Here is a 17,340-nt window from a genome sequence, read left to right as displayed (position 1 = left end):
CACAAAAGGACAAAACAAGCTGCTCTGTATGATGAAATGTAATTATAGCAGCAGACCAGCTGACCGGTCATTAGCCCAGTAGGACTAGCCATTAGCCACGGTAAACCGGAAAAAGCCTTCAGTGGTTGAAGCAGCCATGTTTGAGCAGAACAGGAAGTCTGGATGGCAACGATCAGGCTAACGACCTGAGGTAATTAACTAATGATCTCCTCATCCAGAGCTGCCTCCTCCTGCTGCTGATGAAGCCAGGAGCTAACGGCGCTCATCTGCAATTTCTGATAAATAAAGAGCGTTGGGGGAAGTCTGACCTCTGAATAAAAATAATACTGGGATATCGGCATTATTTACTATAAATATTATACTGCTACAAAAATATATTTAAACATAAATATCAAAGTCTGAGTACAGATGTTTCTCTAAAGGTGCAGCATTGATGGCGTCTGATGGCATCGGGATCCTCTGTGAGGTGGTGTCAGTCTGAAGGAGACTGTCTGCTTTTATTAATTATGTAAATTATGAAAAATGTGATGAGTTTTATTAAAAAATAAACGATTTAAGAACAGAACAAACATCAAAAGGAGACTGATGCTGGATTTCATGTTTTGGCTTAAGACCTGATATTTGTCTCATCTGTCAGGGTCTGACTGCAGATGGAGGTCATCTGACTGTGACGGGTACAGCCCAGAACGTTCCCGTTAAACCAGCAGCCCACAGCGTCAGCACCCAAACCAGCCAGCCACCGTCTGCCGCTGCCGCCTTCTTGATCAGGTCAGTGAACGCAACACGACAGAGAGACGCAAAGCAGCACATGCTGCACATAGATCAGTGTGACTAACCAATACTAACGTGCTTTAGACCTGCATTCTGGCCAGCAAGGGGCGACTCCTGTGGTCTGACTGGATGAAGTCTGTGAGCTCAGTGCAGGGGCGGATCTAGAGAAATTTTCTTAGGCTGGCATGAGGGTGGCAAAGAAATCAAATGGGGTGGCAAAATCAAAGCCCCCCCCCCCAAACGCATATGCAGGTGGTTACATATGGTTAAAATGATTCAAATGCAGTAAGTATACATGTTTTTCATATAAATATAGTCTATAACTTAATTTTTGTCTGTAGCCCACATAATTACACACTTTAGTTACATAAACCATGTGAGTTTTGATGTTATGTACTGTATAGCCTGTATAATAAATAAATATGTAGCCCAACAAGTATAAAATCCAGAAAGCTACACAACATGGGGCGGTTCATTTACAAACACAAGCCTAACTTGAGTTTCACATTGTTTTTTGTTAGAAAACAATCACATTGTTACAGCTTAAATTACACAAAATGTCAGAAATCTGCACTTTCATGAACAAAAATTTAAACCTAATTCTTCATGATTTGTTGGATTCACCCACTGACGTCTGAAATACAATCGGCCATTTTTGACTCCTTTTGAGTTTACGTTTGTATTTCACCCTCAAATTGTTTCTTTTTTTTTCCCCCTTGCCTTTTTGGTATCATTCTTTTCAGCTCAACTGAATTTAGTTGTTTTTTCACTGACATGCTGCATTAGTACTACTATTACTATTAATAGTACTATTACTGATCTGAAATCACACAAAGAACTTAAATCCTAGTAGTATTTTTTACTGTAAAAAAGAAAACCACAGACATGTTGAGTAAATTTTTATAACTTGAAATGAAAATATAAATTGTACATTTTCTAAACATATACAACTATTTATCTAAAAATGCAGCCAATGCACATGCTGTTTTTTTCATTTTGCACAACCATTTAAAAATATTACTAAAACTAAAATGAGAGAACAATCAGGTGTTGCAATAAGATGCCCCGCAAATGATGTGTGCCAGTAAAAAAAAAAACAGCACAGGGATAAACCTGCAGGCCTGACAACAGGATGTGTACCACTCCGCTGGTTTTCTACTTAGTGACAGTGTTTACATTGCAAATGTGCCTTAGTGACATTCATTAGTGCCCTCAGTGACACACAAAATAAAACGACTACACAACAGAACAGCTACACAAGACAACACAACACACTAAGTAAACACTCCACACTAAACGTCACAAATCTCCCACATCTAAAAACTCTCTCTCTCTCTCTCTCTCACTCATTCGCTCTGTCTCGCTGCCGTTACCGTCATTCCCAAAACTCTCCCCTCTTCCTAAACAACTAAATCCCACATGTTGACTTTTTTTTTAATTGGTCGACATGGTACATTTTTCCACCGATAGGAAAGTGGTGGCTTTTTTTCCTTTCTTTACTGTTTTTGCGCTGTCCTTAGAAAATGCTTAAAACACACACACACAAATACGTGATGACAGTATTTAGAAAAAAGCATGGCTTATATATATTATCATAACTCTGGATTTGTCACGGCTGGGAAGGCGAGCCGTGTGGTGTGGAGGAAGGAGGACCCAAGATGCAAGCAGTGGATGAAAACGCTAGTGAAGTTTATTTACAAGGTGTAGTGGCAAACAAGCAGTGGGGGCATGACAAATAACTGAAAACATCTAAACTGGGAGAACTAAAATAACAGACCTGGGAGCATACGACAAGGGGATGAGGGGATGAGAGGCAGAGAGGCAGACGACGAGCAGGACACCGAGTAACACAGACGAACCGGCAACAGGCAGGAGAACACACAGGGCTTAAATACACACACCAGTAATCAGGGGATGAGAGACAGGAAGGCAACACAGCTGGGAGGAATCGGAGCTGACGGGACAGGGGAAACGTAAACTGATCACACTCACATCAGACAGAGACCTTCACAATAAACTAGGAAACTCAAACACGGGGAACCAAACAAGACACAGAACTAAACAGACTGCTTCACAGACGGGTTGACACCATAGACAGACAGAGACACAGACGCAGACTCAAAGGCAAACCGAATATAACACATAGAACTCAAACAATAATAATAATCATCATCATCATCATAATAAACTAGAAAATGATAATAAACTAAAAGCGCTGTGTCACCGACCCAGGACCATGACAGGATTTACTGGCCCGTAATTAAAATGTAAAAACTTTGAAGTCCTAACTTTCAATGTGGGCTGACTCAGCTTGGCCGCAGCTTGTTGCTATGTCAGCTTAAAATAGTCATATGATTTGGAGGTGCAGCGTGGACCACAGAGGGTTAATAACACTCACCTTCCTTCCATTTCCAGAGTGTAGCATCCAACCACCTGAGTAAAATCCGAAATTCCCATGGTGTTGTTCAAAATGTGCTCTGGCACAATCATAAGCATGAATTGCTACTGAAAACAAGAAAAAAGACAGTTCTGCTATGGGCTGAACTATTTGTTAATGGTGCAAGGGGGGGACACTATCCAATATATTCAGTTTTAGCATTTATATTCACTGTTGACTGTAACTACGATAAAAATTGTTAATGCTATCTTATTTTAATAAACAACACCGTCATATGCAAAACTGGGGTGGCACTTGGGGTGGCAAGGGATCATTTTAGGGTGGCACTTGCCACCCCATGCCACCCTTCTAGATCCGCCCCTGGCTCAGTGAGTCATCACGACTCTCTGTATGTAAACTGTACGAAATAAACATTACAGCCAATGTAGCTCAGACTGTAACGATAAAACACGCTCACGCTTCTGTTAATTCACAGAAAACCTGGGTCACTGTGAACAAACCAAAACACTGCTTTATGAGGGAGGTCCTTATCGGCAGGGAAAACTGTGAATCTTATGAAGCTCTCTGGGCTTCAGTTGTGTTTGTCCTGTGAGGGAAGCTCATACAGCAGAACCTCATGTGTGGATTCACACGGAGATCCTGCTGCTGTAGGAACGTCTCCCTCAGGGATCAATGAAAGTGCTCCAGATTCAGATTCTCTCCTTGCAGAATCTAATTGGCAGCTTTTCCTCCTGTCCAAGCTGTCAGAGGTGGTGTTCGGCATCAGGGGGGCTTTGACTCCGTCTGTCTGCTCAAATCTGGTATTCTGACCCATTCTGGATGTTGAGGGTCACAGAGGGAATGGAGGCGGTGTGTCCTCCTGTTCGGACACACAAATGATCTGAAATGTTTTCTAGCCAGCTGTTCAGGGCGCGAACAAAACACTGTCAGAGTGTTTTATTTGTGTTTGTGTTTATTACATACATCCAATCAAAAACGTAGCTATGTTAATGCAGGGATCCCCTCCAACTGTCGACTCCACGCCGTCTGCAGGTACGACACCTGAGCCTCCGGCTGCTCTCCCCACTCGCTGTTTGCTCACTGCTGCTGCTCAGTCACAGCTGTAGGCTTAGCTCAGCCCGATGCAGCATCTTTACAGCGGTCAGGGCCACCTGATGCTGCTGTGCTGTGAGGAGGTGTTATCGGAGGTGATGGAGACACTGTGGACACGGGGCCGAAGGTTCGGACCGGCGTTGAGCCTGGAGCACAGAGCAGAGCCACACCTCCTGCCGCTTAGACTCACAGTGAAACCCCAAAATAAAGTGAGGATTAGACCCACTCCCACTATTAGAGTCAAGTTCCCCAAAGTGGATTTCTGGCTCACGGCCCAAGCTTTTTTTATCGACTTCCTGTCCAGAATAGAGCCTCTCCCAAACCGCTCAGACCCAACAGAGCCGCAGCGCTGCAGCAGAGTCTGCCCAGAGAAGGACTGCTGATTAACTGGCTCCAGTGTCAGTGAAACCCAATCACAGCTGCTGCTGACTTTGAGAAAGTCAGTGAACATGGAGCACAAACTTCTGCTGCTCTCTGTGCAGGGAGAGCCTCGTGAAGACATTCGTGAGTCAGAGTGCAGATAGGTAGAGCTTGTGGTTTAACCAGCGACAGGTCACCTGACGCTGCACGCTGGACAGTTTAAACTTCTCTCCACCTCGACGACGGTGACCTGTCCAGGTCCTCTTTGCTAGTGTGCAGACCTGCCTTTAACACCTGTGGGACTCCAGACCTGAAGAGTCGCAAGTACAGCCAGAATTCCTGCAGTCATTGAAGTAAACATCTTCCACTTAGGTTAGATTCTGTTATCGTGTCCTGTTGGAGGGCATCAGCAGTAACACAGTCCTCAGACACTCTGAGACACGGATCAGCCTTTGATATATGGATCGTCTCAGGCTTTTATTTCATAGCTCAGCATGTTTGTGAGGAGGACACTCTTTACTCAGTAACTAAGGCAGGCTGAGCTTTCTGCAGACGTGAGACTTTAAAATGACCTGTGTCCCTGATCCCTGTACGCATGGAATACAGAGTGATAGAGGAAGTGATGTAAGGAGGTTACACAGAGCAGAGAGTCACCCCTGGGGCTCAGCTGGGAATCAAACCTTCAACCTTGAGAGCAGTGTGTTGATAGAGTGGAAAGCTGAGGAGTAATGTGACCCACATCCAGAGAGAGCTGAGTCCTGAAGGCCTCGCTGAGCCGATCGTGCTACAGACATGAGTGTGACGGAGGGTTGGTACCTGCTGCTGCCCACCCCAGGACTTCCTGTCCAGACCGCCTCACAGTTTCCTGTCTCATGCCGAAGAATTACCCTTGTGTAACCTCATGTAATCATGAATGTGAAACTGAAAGAAACAGAAGGTGATGATTTCCAGATTTCATAATTTATTATCAACAGAGCTTATAAAACATGTCAAATGTCTAAATTGAGAAACCGTTTGACATGTTTTAAATGTTTCACAGTGCAGCAGCTGCTCTCATCTCACAGACTGATGTTGAAGACAATGACACTGCCCTCAGATTGAAAACGAGTTCATATTTGATTAAAGATCATATTTTCTGCATTCTACTGTCAATAAACTTTATGAACATCCTGACATTTTGCAGGTTCAACATGTGTCCCATCACATGTGAACTGTGTGAAACAAACAGTGGTTCAGCGGTTCACATGGAGTGCACGAGACTGTCCGCAGTCCATCCTGATTGTGCCAATTTCATTCCCGTTAAAGTCATCGCTGTCACGACTGTTTGTGATTCTGTGACGGTTGATCACAAAAGCTCTGCCCACTGTTGTCCCTGTTCCTGCAGCAGATAAAAGACAGAAACCTCAGTTTTCTCTGGAGCGTCTTCCAAATGAGCCACTGCTGCACCTCTCTGGGTTTAAGCAAGGTTTATGTCTTGCCATAGTGAGAAGTGGTATGAATTATGAGTTGTATTATTTATAACTGCGTGACACAAATATTTGATGATTCATACTGAATTCAAAAAAAGCCACTGGGGAGTTTGGGCAAAGGGCCAAAGCGATTGAGCTCATGAAGCAAAGTCACATCATTCCTTCAGAGTTTATCTCTCACTGTCAGACAGTCGGACTTCAGCGGCCTGGAGTGCAGGGCGTATGGCAGGAAGATAAAAGCTGGTGGTGCAGAGGTGGAGCTGCTGACGGCTGTCCAGGATAACAAGGGCTGAGATGATGTTTGGAGCAGCACTCTGAGGAGAAGCTGGACCGAAGGAGCTTGCACCCACACACTGACAGCAGGGCCCTGGGTCTGACAAACATCTGCCTCAGAGGACATCTGATCACAGAGTCATCAGATGATTCTGGAACAAAGAACATTGAGAAGGACGTCCTCGTGTTCAAACCATGTGTCAGACCGAAGGTGGTACCAGGATCACAACGATAATAAAACCATAAGACACCTGTTTATGTTAGAATAAAGCCCAAAGTTTGCATTATTAGGGGCGTGGCCTCTGTGACTGACAGGTGGACACAGGCTGCAGCTGCTAGCTTCACCTGAACTGGAGGTCTAGAACGTGTTTGAGCCTTTTGAGGCATTTTAATGACATCATGTGACCAAAAATATGGCTGCCACTAGGTTACTGTAGTAGTAGAGTGTACAGGAATGTGGAGCTTCAGTTTTAGGGTTTTGATTGGATGTTACTGATTAGCAGTCGGGGGTGATTCATGGTCTTTCAGGTCTAAACAGAGCCACTTTGTGTTATTGTGATTGGTCAGAAGGTGATGTCAATCTAACATGCACACCTGGAGACAGACAGAGAAGATGAAACCAAACAGTCAATGATAAAAAAAAAAACTGTAAATATGAAGGGTGAGCGGTGGAGCCTCTGAGCTTTTAGCTCCACGCTCTCACAGACGTGGTTCTTTTAATTGTGTCTAATCGTTCAGTGAGTGAACCTAAGACCACAGCTGATCATTACCTGCCTGCAGGTTAACTGTGACAGATGGCCTTGGGCTGCTCCTATCGATTGGCGTCTGCTTCAGAGAATTGATCTGGAAATGGATCTGTGGCTCTGATACCTCTCCTCGCTCTCTGCAGCAATAACACAGCTCTCTCCAGCTCCTCCTCTGATCAATAATCATCTCTCCACTCACATGTTGCTTGTTTTCCTGGGCATGCATTCAAACGTGTCCCCAGAGAGCAGCAGCAGGTAGGAACTACAGTAAAACTGCTGTCAGGCACATTTTGGCAGGTTTGTCTGGCCTGAGATGACCTGAAGGGGAGTTATGATAAATATAATTTCAGAGCAGCTGAGCTCCTGCAGACAGCGCTGAATGAACCCGAGCTCCTCATGCTGCTTTCCTCAGCTCTGATTTGTTCACTTCTGACAGTGAACTCTGTGTACTTTCCTGCTCAGGAAACAGCCAACCAGCTTTGGACCGGAACGGTGTGTCACCACCGTTGGGCTACATTATGGAGGGTTTTTTACCCCTCTGCCATAAAATGCTGGTGTGGAGTTGCTGTCATCCCGCTGGGCAGACACATGACTTTGTGACCACGATTACTGAGGATTGTCAAACTCTTACCGCATGTACATCTATGATCTACCAGGAGGCTGAGGGGAGCACTCCTTTCCCATAGAGAAGGGTCGAAAGGAGGGAGCTGAGGTCTTCCAGGCATGTCCTAGCAGGAGGAGGCCGGGGGCAGAGCCCGGACACGCTCCAGAGATTACATCTCTCTGATGGTTACATACCCACAATCCTTCACTCTCATCGTCGCTTTTTTTTCCATGTCATACTCTGCAAGATACACATTTTACCTGCAAATGAAGAGTTCCAGTGTGTCTGCACAGGTGTTCGTTCATAAAGCTGGAACAAGCCTCGTGCACGTGTGCATAACATTGTGATGAGATTTGATGAGAAAGAGTTTTAGTGCACACACACACACACACACAGACACACACACACAAGCCCGTTCAGCCATCTTAGCGAGGACCTTCATTGACATAATGGTTTCCCTAGCCCTTTAATTAACCATTAAAAATCAATGCCTAACCATAACCCTTACCCTAAACTTAACCATAACCTAATTGTAACCCTGACATTAAACCACATTTTGAGCCTCAAAAAGGCCTTCAAACTTGTGAGGACCGGCGTGTGTGTCCTCACAAGTGACTGTTGGTTCTCACAATTATAGTAGAATGCAGATTTCGGTCCTCACAAAGATGGCAAGACAGGAACACACACACACACACACACACACACACACACACACAAACTCATTTTCATACGATATTAAGGACATCTCATTGACATTTTACTTTCCCTAGTTACTTACCCTAACCATCAAAAATGAATACCTTAGGCCTGACACTAAAACTACATTTTGAGCCTCAAAAATGCCATCAAACTCGTGGCGACACTCACTTTGTCCCATAAGTATAGTAGCATGCCAATTTTATGTCCTCACAATGATGTCTAAACATGTACACACACACACACACACATTCTGCCTATGTGCACAGAAGCAGTGTTGGACACCTGGACATCCCATTCACATTAAACTGAAAGGGTTTTTTTCCTTTGTCCTTAAAAAAACCATTTACTTTTTTATTAATTATTGAAATGGATTAATTTGTGTTGATTGATCAGTGATTGCAGCTCACAGACTGAAGTCTCCTGTTTGCTCTCCTTCAGTCTGTCTGTGGTTTCATATCAGTGACCCAGCCTGCAGGTTCTCAGAGAGGTTACACTACACACACTCACTCGAACACATACACACATGCTGAGTGTCTTTGAAGTCCAGCAGTGGGGGTGTCTGTCATCTCATGAAGTATTCATGTAGCATATCAAGTGTGTGTGTGTGTGTGTGTGTGTGTGTGTGTGTGTGTGTGTGTGTGTGTGTGTGTGTGTGTGCGCGTGTGGTGGGGTGAACAGTGGTTTCACAGCTGCTGTGTGTCGACACACCGAGAAGGCGGGGCAGTGAAAAGAGAGAGAGGGGGTGAGCGAGGAGAGTGAGGGAAGGTGAGGTGAGCAAGGCAGACGGACCCACGGACGGAGGGAGGGGAGGAAGAGGAAGGAGGGAGGCTGGAGCTTTGCCAGTGTTTCCCAGCAACAACGGCAGGGAGAGGCAGGAATCCTCCCGCTCTCATTCACTCGTTTATTTCCACCTCTTATTTCAGTCCTTTATTCCTCCTCTGCTGATGCCACTTCCTTTCACCCCTCTCTCTCTCTCCTGGAGTTGGAGGAGGAGGAGGGAGGTGGGAGGGGTGGAGAGGAGTGGCATTGCGATACTGCAGGAACAGACTGAGGAGCTACGGGAGAGAAGAGAGAGGAGATGAGCAGGAGAGGTGGGAGAAGGAGGGAAGAAAAGAAAGGAGGCGAAATTAAAGAAGTGGAGCTTTGAAAAGGAAGAAATAAGGCGAGAGTAGGAGAGGAGAGATGACAAGAGGAGAGAGGAGGAGAGGTGGAAATAATGAAGAAGGAAAGGTAAAAGAAGAAGGAGAGGAAGGTGAGAGTGTGGAGAATGAGTTGCTGCAGGGTCAGAAAGATGGAAGAATGATTCAGTACGAGGAAAGAATGGAAGGAAGGAAAGCCGGCTGAGGCTCTTCATTTGGGACCGAGTGAGGCGAGTTCTACAGATTGGCTGCAGGGCGTGAGGACGGAGGGAAGGATGGAGGGATGCAAAGCTTTGTGGAGTACACACCATCGCAGGTGGATTGATAACAATCATAAAATAAAGTGAACTCATCCTCCAGGAGTCTCTGCAGAACTTTGCTCCAACCAATATGAAAATGTCCCGTGATCAGATTTGCACTTCCTGTCCGAAACACGGAAAGATAGATTTGGAGTTTAGCCATATGGAACAAACTGAGGGAAACGTGTTGAGATGCCAAGGTGCTGGTTTACAGATGAATACTGTCAGATATTTTTAGATGTATTTTTGATCAGGAACTCGGCACATGTTGTTGGACTTCAGTGAGAAAACTCTGATCACCTGAACATCACTCAGCAGAGGATGATTGGATTGATGACAGCGAGACGGGGTTGGGAGAGTTTGAGGATATGTTTGGACCTGTGAAGGGAGCAAAGACAGAAGGATGTTCATTCACGCATGAAATGAATGTGATGTGAGTTATTGCTTAAATGGGAACAATCATGAAAAACCTGAAGGGGTTTTTTGGTTTCCTGTCTTATTTTTGATTGAAGGACAGACTGAATCTTTATTGTTTGACAGAAGTGAGTAGGAATAATAATCTGCTGAAAGCTGAACATGGTGATAAGTCTGATGTACTCAACTGAATGCTTTAGGATTAGCAGAAGTTTGGGATCCCTCCGCAGCACTTTGGTAGTTTTAAAGATCTTTTAGGTTCAACCCCTAAACTTCTTTATGGATTTGGTAAAAACCAGATGTTGAAAATGAAAATGAACTTGTTAAAATGTTTAATCCCTCTGAAAGGACAGACACACTGTTGATGCTGTGATTGACGAACCAAGAAACTCTGCGAGTTTAGGAAAAACCATGTTGGACATCATGTTATCATCATTGTCTGGATGCATGGACAGTGTTCTCCTGTTGCAAAAGTAAAATGATTCTCGCTTTAAAGAGCGGTTTATTGGAGTTCAAGGGGGATGGAAAGTCAAACTGGTGGATGAAAAGCCATTTTGTTGGGAGCATGAAAATGAAGAGAAACCTTGGAGGACTTTGAGGCACCTGTTCTACCTGTAGAATTTACGAAACGCTACACTCGTGGATGTTTACAGCTGAATGCAGAAGGACAACAAAAGAAGAACCTTAAGTGCTTTAAAAGAGGACACATCTGGATAAACATCTGGGTAAACCTGAGACAGTGAAAATGGACTATATGGATATGGACCACCATCAGCGTTTTTCCTTGATCAGCTGAGTGTCCGCCGATCATGGGTAGATTTCTGGGTGCGCTTGGTTTGACACTGGATCTATTTTCTGGAGAAGGCTTCATAGGTCAGCCTCGATGATGCGGCCCGGGTGTCCCTCCTTTACAGCTGTGGTTTTAACACTTTGTTTGAATAGATCTGGGTCTTTACAATGGTGAATGAGGACGAGAAGAAGCTTGGTCCCAGTTCCTCTTTAAGATCAAGAAGTTTGAGCAGATAATGGATTGGAAGGAACTGTGAGTAATAATAATAGTGATTTTTAAATCCTATTTCATCTCAGTCCAGCTTCATGTTTGAGGTACTGACAGTTCTGTGGAAGGCAAAAGCCGAGAGACGTGGAGAGACGTGCTCGCGGTGATAAATGAAGTCCAGATGTAATTGATACTGTAGACGCGTGAAGCATAGAGTGTAAAATAACAGCTTCAACGAGTCTCTGATGTCTCTTCAGTTTCTCCTTCAGGGGCTGTTAAACATATTTCACCCTTTGTCCAATCTATTGCGGTTGCTCACCTGTGGAGTCAGACATCCACTCAGAGAAGATGGAGTCATCCCTAACCCAGTGACATCACTGAAACACCATCATTCGAGCTAACACGTGAAATTGTGTAAATGTAGATCACATGTCTCAGATCACGGGTGGGTGTGGATGGTGATGGTGTCAGAGCATCAGCACATCTGCATTAGCATTAAAAAGTCCTTTAAAGAAGTGTGTCAGCCGCAGAAGGACGTAACCGCCATCACTGCGGATGAGTTCCTGTTAGGTGACGTGCACAGAGAATGTCGGGTATGCCGAGGGTTAGCACAGGTTAATACGTACCTGGTTAAACACAACGATCAGGCTAAGGCTCTCCCACAGTGCGTAAACAGATAAACTGTGTTGAGGTTTACCTGAGCAGATGTGTGGACGATCTGCACCCTCTATGGCGGTATCCTCATCACCATGTTTGCCGAGCTTCACATTTTCTTCGTGAAGTAACCGAATATTAAGCATGCTTTAATGACTCTGAGCCACGGAGCAAGTTCATTAGCATCCTAATGCTGAGCCTAGAGAGAGCTGCATGACTGGGATCAAATAAAATAATCAGAGTAGGTTTTTTTGTATTTACTTTGAATTTTCTTGAGGTGAAAATTGGGGGTGAGAGAGGTTTGAAATGTAAAAACAACTTTAGAGCAAAAGCATCAATTCGATAAGATAATCAGTTGACCTGTGTGACCGCCAACTGTGGTCTCTGCAGTGGGGAACAACCCAAGACCAAAACACAGGTGCCTTCCTTATGGCCCTTGTCGCTGGTGGCCCTGCTTTCGCAGAGTGCTTTCCTCTCTTGTTGTGATGCAGCGCCGCAGTTTAATGGGAGCGGGACGGTTTTCATCCTCTTTCTTTCTCTGCATGTCCTGCTGTACCTTTGCTCCATCTATCTCCAAAGCACCAGGAGATGCTGCTGCTCCCTCGGACACACGGTCACACACAGACACTCTCTCTCTCTCTCTCTGGTAAATGTGACGTTGGCAGTGAGTCCTGCCGGTGGTTGGAGGCAATAATGAGTATAGTATCTGTCTGGGAGGGAGTTTGAGCCTCCTCCTCCTCCTCCCTTCTCTCTCTGCCTGTGTTTGACATGGACCTTAAACTCATCTCTTAATACTCAGTCTCAGATCAGCTCTTCTCTCTCTCTGATCTTATTTTATGTTTTCTTTTATTTCCTGTTAAACGGTGTGTTTGGGTGCAGCTCGGTGCTCTCTGACTCTGTTTCTGTGTTTTGTGTCTTCAGGGCGGCTCACAAGCTCAGTCTGTCCCGCAGGAAGAAGTCCCCGCCCGGCTCCGCCTCCCTGCCCGGCGAGTCCCCAGAACCGCTGCTTTACACCGGGGGCTTCAGCGGGGCCTTGCAGCTCTCCCCGCCTGCCATCCCACCATGTCTCCTTCGAGCTGGGTCAAAGGTCAAGGACACGCCGGGGATGGGAAAGGTGAGATAGTGTGGTGTTAGTCTGGATCTGATGGATGTAGCTACTGGGACTTTACCTGCTCAGCTGATGGAGTCGAGCCTTGAAGTCAGCGGTGGGGGTGTAGGGGAGGGTACCAGGTCACTGTAAGCTCTAAGGAGCTCAGAAAGAATCAACTGCACTTCTTCAGGTTTGGTGAAGAAGCTTTACCTCGCTCATGTGGCTATGGGCTGGCTGCAGGTGGGCAGTCTCTCTCTCAGGAGCTATCGTCCCTCGGCAGGATATCTGCAATCAGCAGGAATCTGTGCTGTAGTCTTAGTCTGGGCTCACACTGCCTGTGTCACATGTTTCTAACAATGGGTTAAACATCTGCTCTCCAGAAGATTAGCCCTGTAACCAGCATTACTCTAAGAAGAGTGTCGTTAGCTCAGAGGCTTTAATGAGCTCTGCAGCCCATCGGGGGGCGCTGACAGGCTCGTCTCTGACAGGTTAATGTTTGTTGGCGTTTGGGTGCAGATCAGACGCTTGGCTATCAGACTGTTGGTGGACGGAGCGATTAGCGTCTGAGCTCAGGTCTCCACCAAATCACCGTAATCACACGATGTCCTTGCTAACCTCTCAGACACAGCTGACTGGTGAGCCAGGTAACTCTGGCGCACCATTAGCTTGAAGCGTGAGCTCCTCATTTCTGTGCTCTCTCATCTCTGCTGACACAAAGAAGCACCGAACTGAGACTCGCAGACATACATGGTTCACTGACGTGTTTGAGTTTGATGACTCTCCGTCCATGTGAAGCCCTCATCATCCCCCTAAACTCTTCCTATGCCAGCTGCTGTGACTGCAGCAGTAAGTGTGCCTGAATCCTGAAGAGGAAGCTCTCTGCTGGCATTCAGATGTCAGGTGATTCCTCCTGCAGCAGGTGGGCTCTGTGTGAGGTCCCCACAGGTCAGGGTGTGCTGCTGGCTTCAGAGCCCTGCAGGCACCATGTAGGGACTCCATGTCTCCTCGCTGCAGCTCAGGTTCCTTCATCTCCATCCGCCGGCAGCTGCAGGAGCTCACATCTGCATCCTGCCAATGCAACGGTTAATGAGGCAAGGACAGAAATGAAAGAGCATTTTAAAGGAGACGCGGTGAAGTTAGGAGGATCATACATCTCTGCTCCTGCACCTTACACTGAACTAACAGAGTCACTGCCAACACCTACAAACTACTCACAATGTAGATCATCATTTCATCTTTCTCCTTCTTCTTTCCTTCTGATTTGAACACAAAGTTCTCATTAAGAAAACTGAAGCTGCTCATATTCTTCTTCTTTTTCTTTAATGGTCTGCACAACAGATCACCTGCCTCCATCTCCTCCTATCCTAGCATCCACCTCTGCATGTACTTCTTCATCCATGAGCCTTCTCTGCTACTCCATCTCCATCCTCTACCATCCCTCCTCTGCACATGCTTCTTGATTTGACTTTGTAAGAATTTAGTGACATTAGATGAACTCCTGGAAACAGGCAGAGTCAGAGGTAAGTATTCACTCTGACTGCCGTCTCTTCTCTCGTTTGCATTCAGCGCTGCATTCATTCCTCTGAACCTGCAGTTATTCTCTTTAATGTCTTAAAACTTCTCACCATGGCCTCTGGCTGCTCTCTGTGTGGGCGAGAGAGCCTGAGCTGGATTCTGGGTGTAAACACTTCATCGTGAGTGATATCAAACTCTGAGTTCAGACTGAGGTCAGAGCTGTTTCTGTTTGAAGCTCTGCAGTTTGAAAGCAGCCCTTCAGATTTTTGCTATTTGCTATCTTTGCTATCTATTGATGCTGTACCTTTAATCTGAAAATATCACAGCGAGGATCTGACCCAGCCTGCTTCTGCAACACTGCACTGAAACATGCACTTCCTCTGACGTCCAGCAGAGGCAGCAGGAAGTCAGTGCCCACATGTTTACAGCCTGATACACAAACTGTTTGGTCTCTATAAATATGTGTCCCTGTATAACAGCTGCATTTGAATTATTAGGGGTGTGGCCTCTCTGACTGACAGGTGACACAAGGGGTTTTAGCTTCAGCTAAACTGGACCTCTGTGCTGTGTTTGTGCTGTTGGAGCTTTTTGGAGCATTTTTAATGACATCATACATCTGCACTAACAGACTGTCCAGGAAGGCGGAGCTTCAGTTTTAGGGTTTTATTTGGATGTTACTGATCAGGTGAAAGAAAAAATGAAGAAAAAATCCTGTAAAAACATTTGTGATTGAACATAAATGTGCCGAGTAGGGCTGGGTATCGTCACTGATTTCTAGAATTGATTCACAAGGTCCCGATTTGATTTGATCCATGATTCGATTCGATTTGATTTGAATTGGGGAAATTTGCCTCAGACAGAAATATTATAATTCTGATCATTTATCAGTACATATCCATATTTTTATATCTTTAAAAAGAAAACTGACATTTCTGTAAGCATCACAGCAAATGCTTTTGTGTCAAAGTAACAGAGCGAAAACACAGAAAAACATGAAGGAGAATTTCCTGACCTGTCTTTTTATAGCAGATAACCACCTTAAAAATATTCTGCAGTAAAACAAAAACAGAAGAAAACCATTAATCTACACATGAACATTACCTGATGTTTCTGAAGTGAAAGCAAATTTACAGAGGTTTAATTAGAGACACAGCTAAGTGTTTTGCAATATCACATAATATTGAAAATTTTCTTCAGTATTGAACAAAAGAAATGGGGCTTTCTTGTCAGAAGTCAGTTAAATTAAAAAAAAGAAAAACAGCGGCCGACAGCGCTGTACATAACAGTAGACTTGTGCGTAATAAACAAGAAAATAATGCAGAAAACAGAGATTTTTAGATGAGAAAGTGTTTTTGAAGTGCACTGAGAGAGAGAGCTGTGCATGAAGTGTCATTTTACTGTGGTGGAAGCAAAACAGCAAAAGAGAGAATTCATGACGATGTTTATGTGAAGCGAAATGTGAAGTGAAATGTGAAGCGTAGTTTGGATCTTCTTTTGCTGCTGGTTCAGTCAAATTTGGTTGGAGAGAGACATAGCCTGAGATTCTGGCATTTCGGGCATAATAAATTTATATTTAGATTTATATTCATTCAAGATTTTAATCAATCGATATTGCGTTATTCAAGCTAGAATCGATTTTAATCTGAAAATCAATAATCAAAAAAATAATCAATAATCAAAACCCACCCCTAGTGCCGAGTGACTGGAACACATAAAATTAGCTGTGACTGGATCAGATGGCGACTTTCAAGCTGCTTCCTGTCTGTATCCGTGGTGACAGAGGAGCTGGCTCGCAGAGACTCGATGTTTAAAACCTGCTCCGTCTCATTATTGGCTGTAAACTCAAACTCCTCGCCACCAGCTCAGCAGCTCTATGACTGCACAATAAAACCCTTTAGAAGGCTGAGGGACACGGGCTGTTGAAGGTCAAAGGTCAGGAAAGCAGTGTGACTCCCTGCTCAGTCCAGCTCTGATTACAGTCTAAAATGTCATCCTGGAATACCTGAAGAAGAGCTCAGGACGTCTCTGGAGGCGTTACGGCTGATTCTGAGCTTCTTTCAGCACAAACAGTTGATGGTGTGTATCAGGTGATCTGAGTCAGGTGATCTAACGCAAACTCAGTGAAAACCACATGGAAAACAAAACTAAACAGCAGGTAGAAAAAATCAAATCAAAGTTTAACTAAACAAAGTCAAAGAAGCACAGTTTCCTTCCAACTCGGTGTCAATATCTCTGAACGCTTGTACCCAAGATAACGAACGGCTGCAGGTGAAGCAAACGTGGCCACGTTCAGGCCAACCATCTATCACTATCTGAGCACCTCTGGCTTAGTTTAACGTTTCATGATGCAACTCCATTGTCCAGCCAGAGACTTGATGAACGCAGCAGTCTTCTCTGTGCTTCATGCTTCCTGTCTGTCCTCAGGTCAGAGTCATGGTCCGGATCTGCTCGGTCCAGGATGAGTCCTCGGAGTCCATGTCCTTCCTGAAGGTCGACGGCAGGAAGAAGCAGCTCACGCTGTGCGAGACGTCAGCCCAGAGACGGTCCTCAGCCTCAGCGCCAAAGACCTTCACCTTTGATGCCATCTTCTCGCAGGACGCCTCCCAGGTGAGTTCTCCAGCATCAGGAACTTTACCATATCTTCTTCCGGGGATTAGTGTGGGTAACGTTACAGCTGATAATTTAGCTGCACAGACCTGCTGCTGGTGACGCAGAATGAACAGTTTAAAGTGAAACTTTCAGAGTTTTCTGAATAAAAATCTAAATTCAGGGCACCCACGAAGGTTTGAGCTCTTCATCAGCAACGTGTCAGCATGCTCT

At 45.1% G+C, this 17,340-nt stretch overlaps 1 protein-coding gene across 1 annotated transcript in view; it reads left to right on the top strand.

Annotated features, from left to right (window-relative positions):
* LOC146617679 (kinesin-like protein KIF26A) overlaps window positions 1–17,340 on the top strand; it is a 69,432-nt gene that overhangs the window by 23,915 nt on the left and 28,177 nt on the right. Inside the window, exons 4-6 of the mRNA XM_085371907.1 lie at window positions 638–768; window positions 12,837–13,029; window positions 16,945–17,127. Of these exons, the coding sequence (XP_085228033.1) occupies window positions 638–768; window positions 12,837–13,029; window positions 16,945–17,127 (507 nt within the window). The remainder of the gene's footprint in view (window positions 1–637; window positions 769–12,836; window positions 13,030–16,944; window positions 17,128–17,340) is intronic.

This window comes from Diplotaxodon limnothrissa, linkage group LG15 (assembly GCF_057381915.1).
Source record: "Diplotaxodon limnothrissa isolate DT_005_m linkage group LG15, D_limnothrissa_male_GT1.1, whole genome shotgun sequence".
Classification (NCBI taxonomy): Eukaryota; Metazoa; Chordata; class Actinopteri; order Cichliformes; family Cichlidae; genus Diplotaxodon; species Diplotaxodon limnothrissa.
Note: the sequence above shows the minus strand (reverse complement) of the source record. Positions and strands in the feature narration are given on the sequence as shown.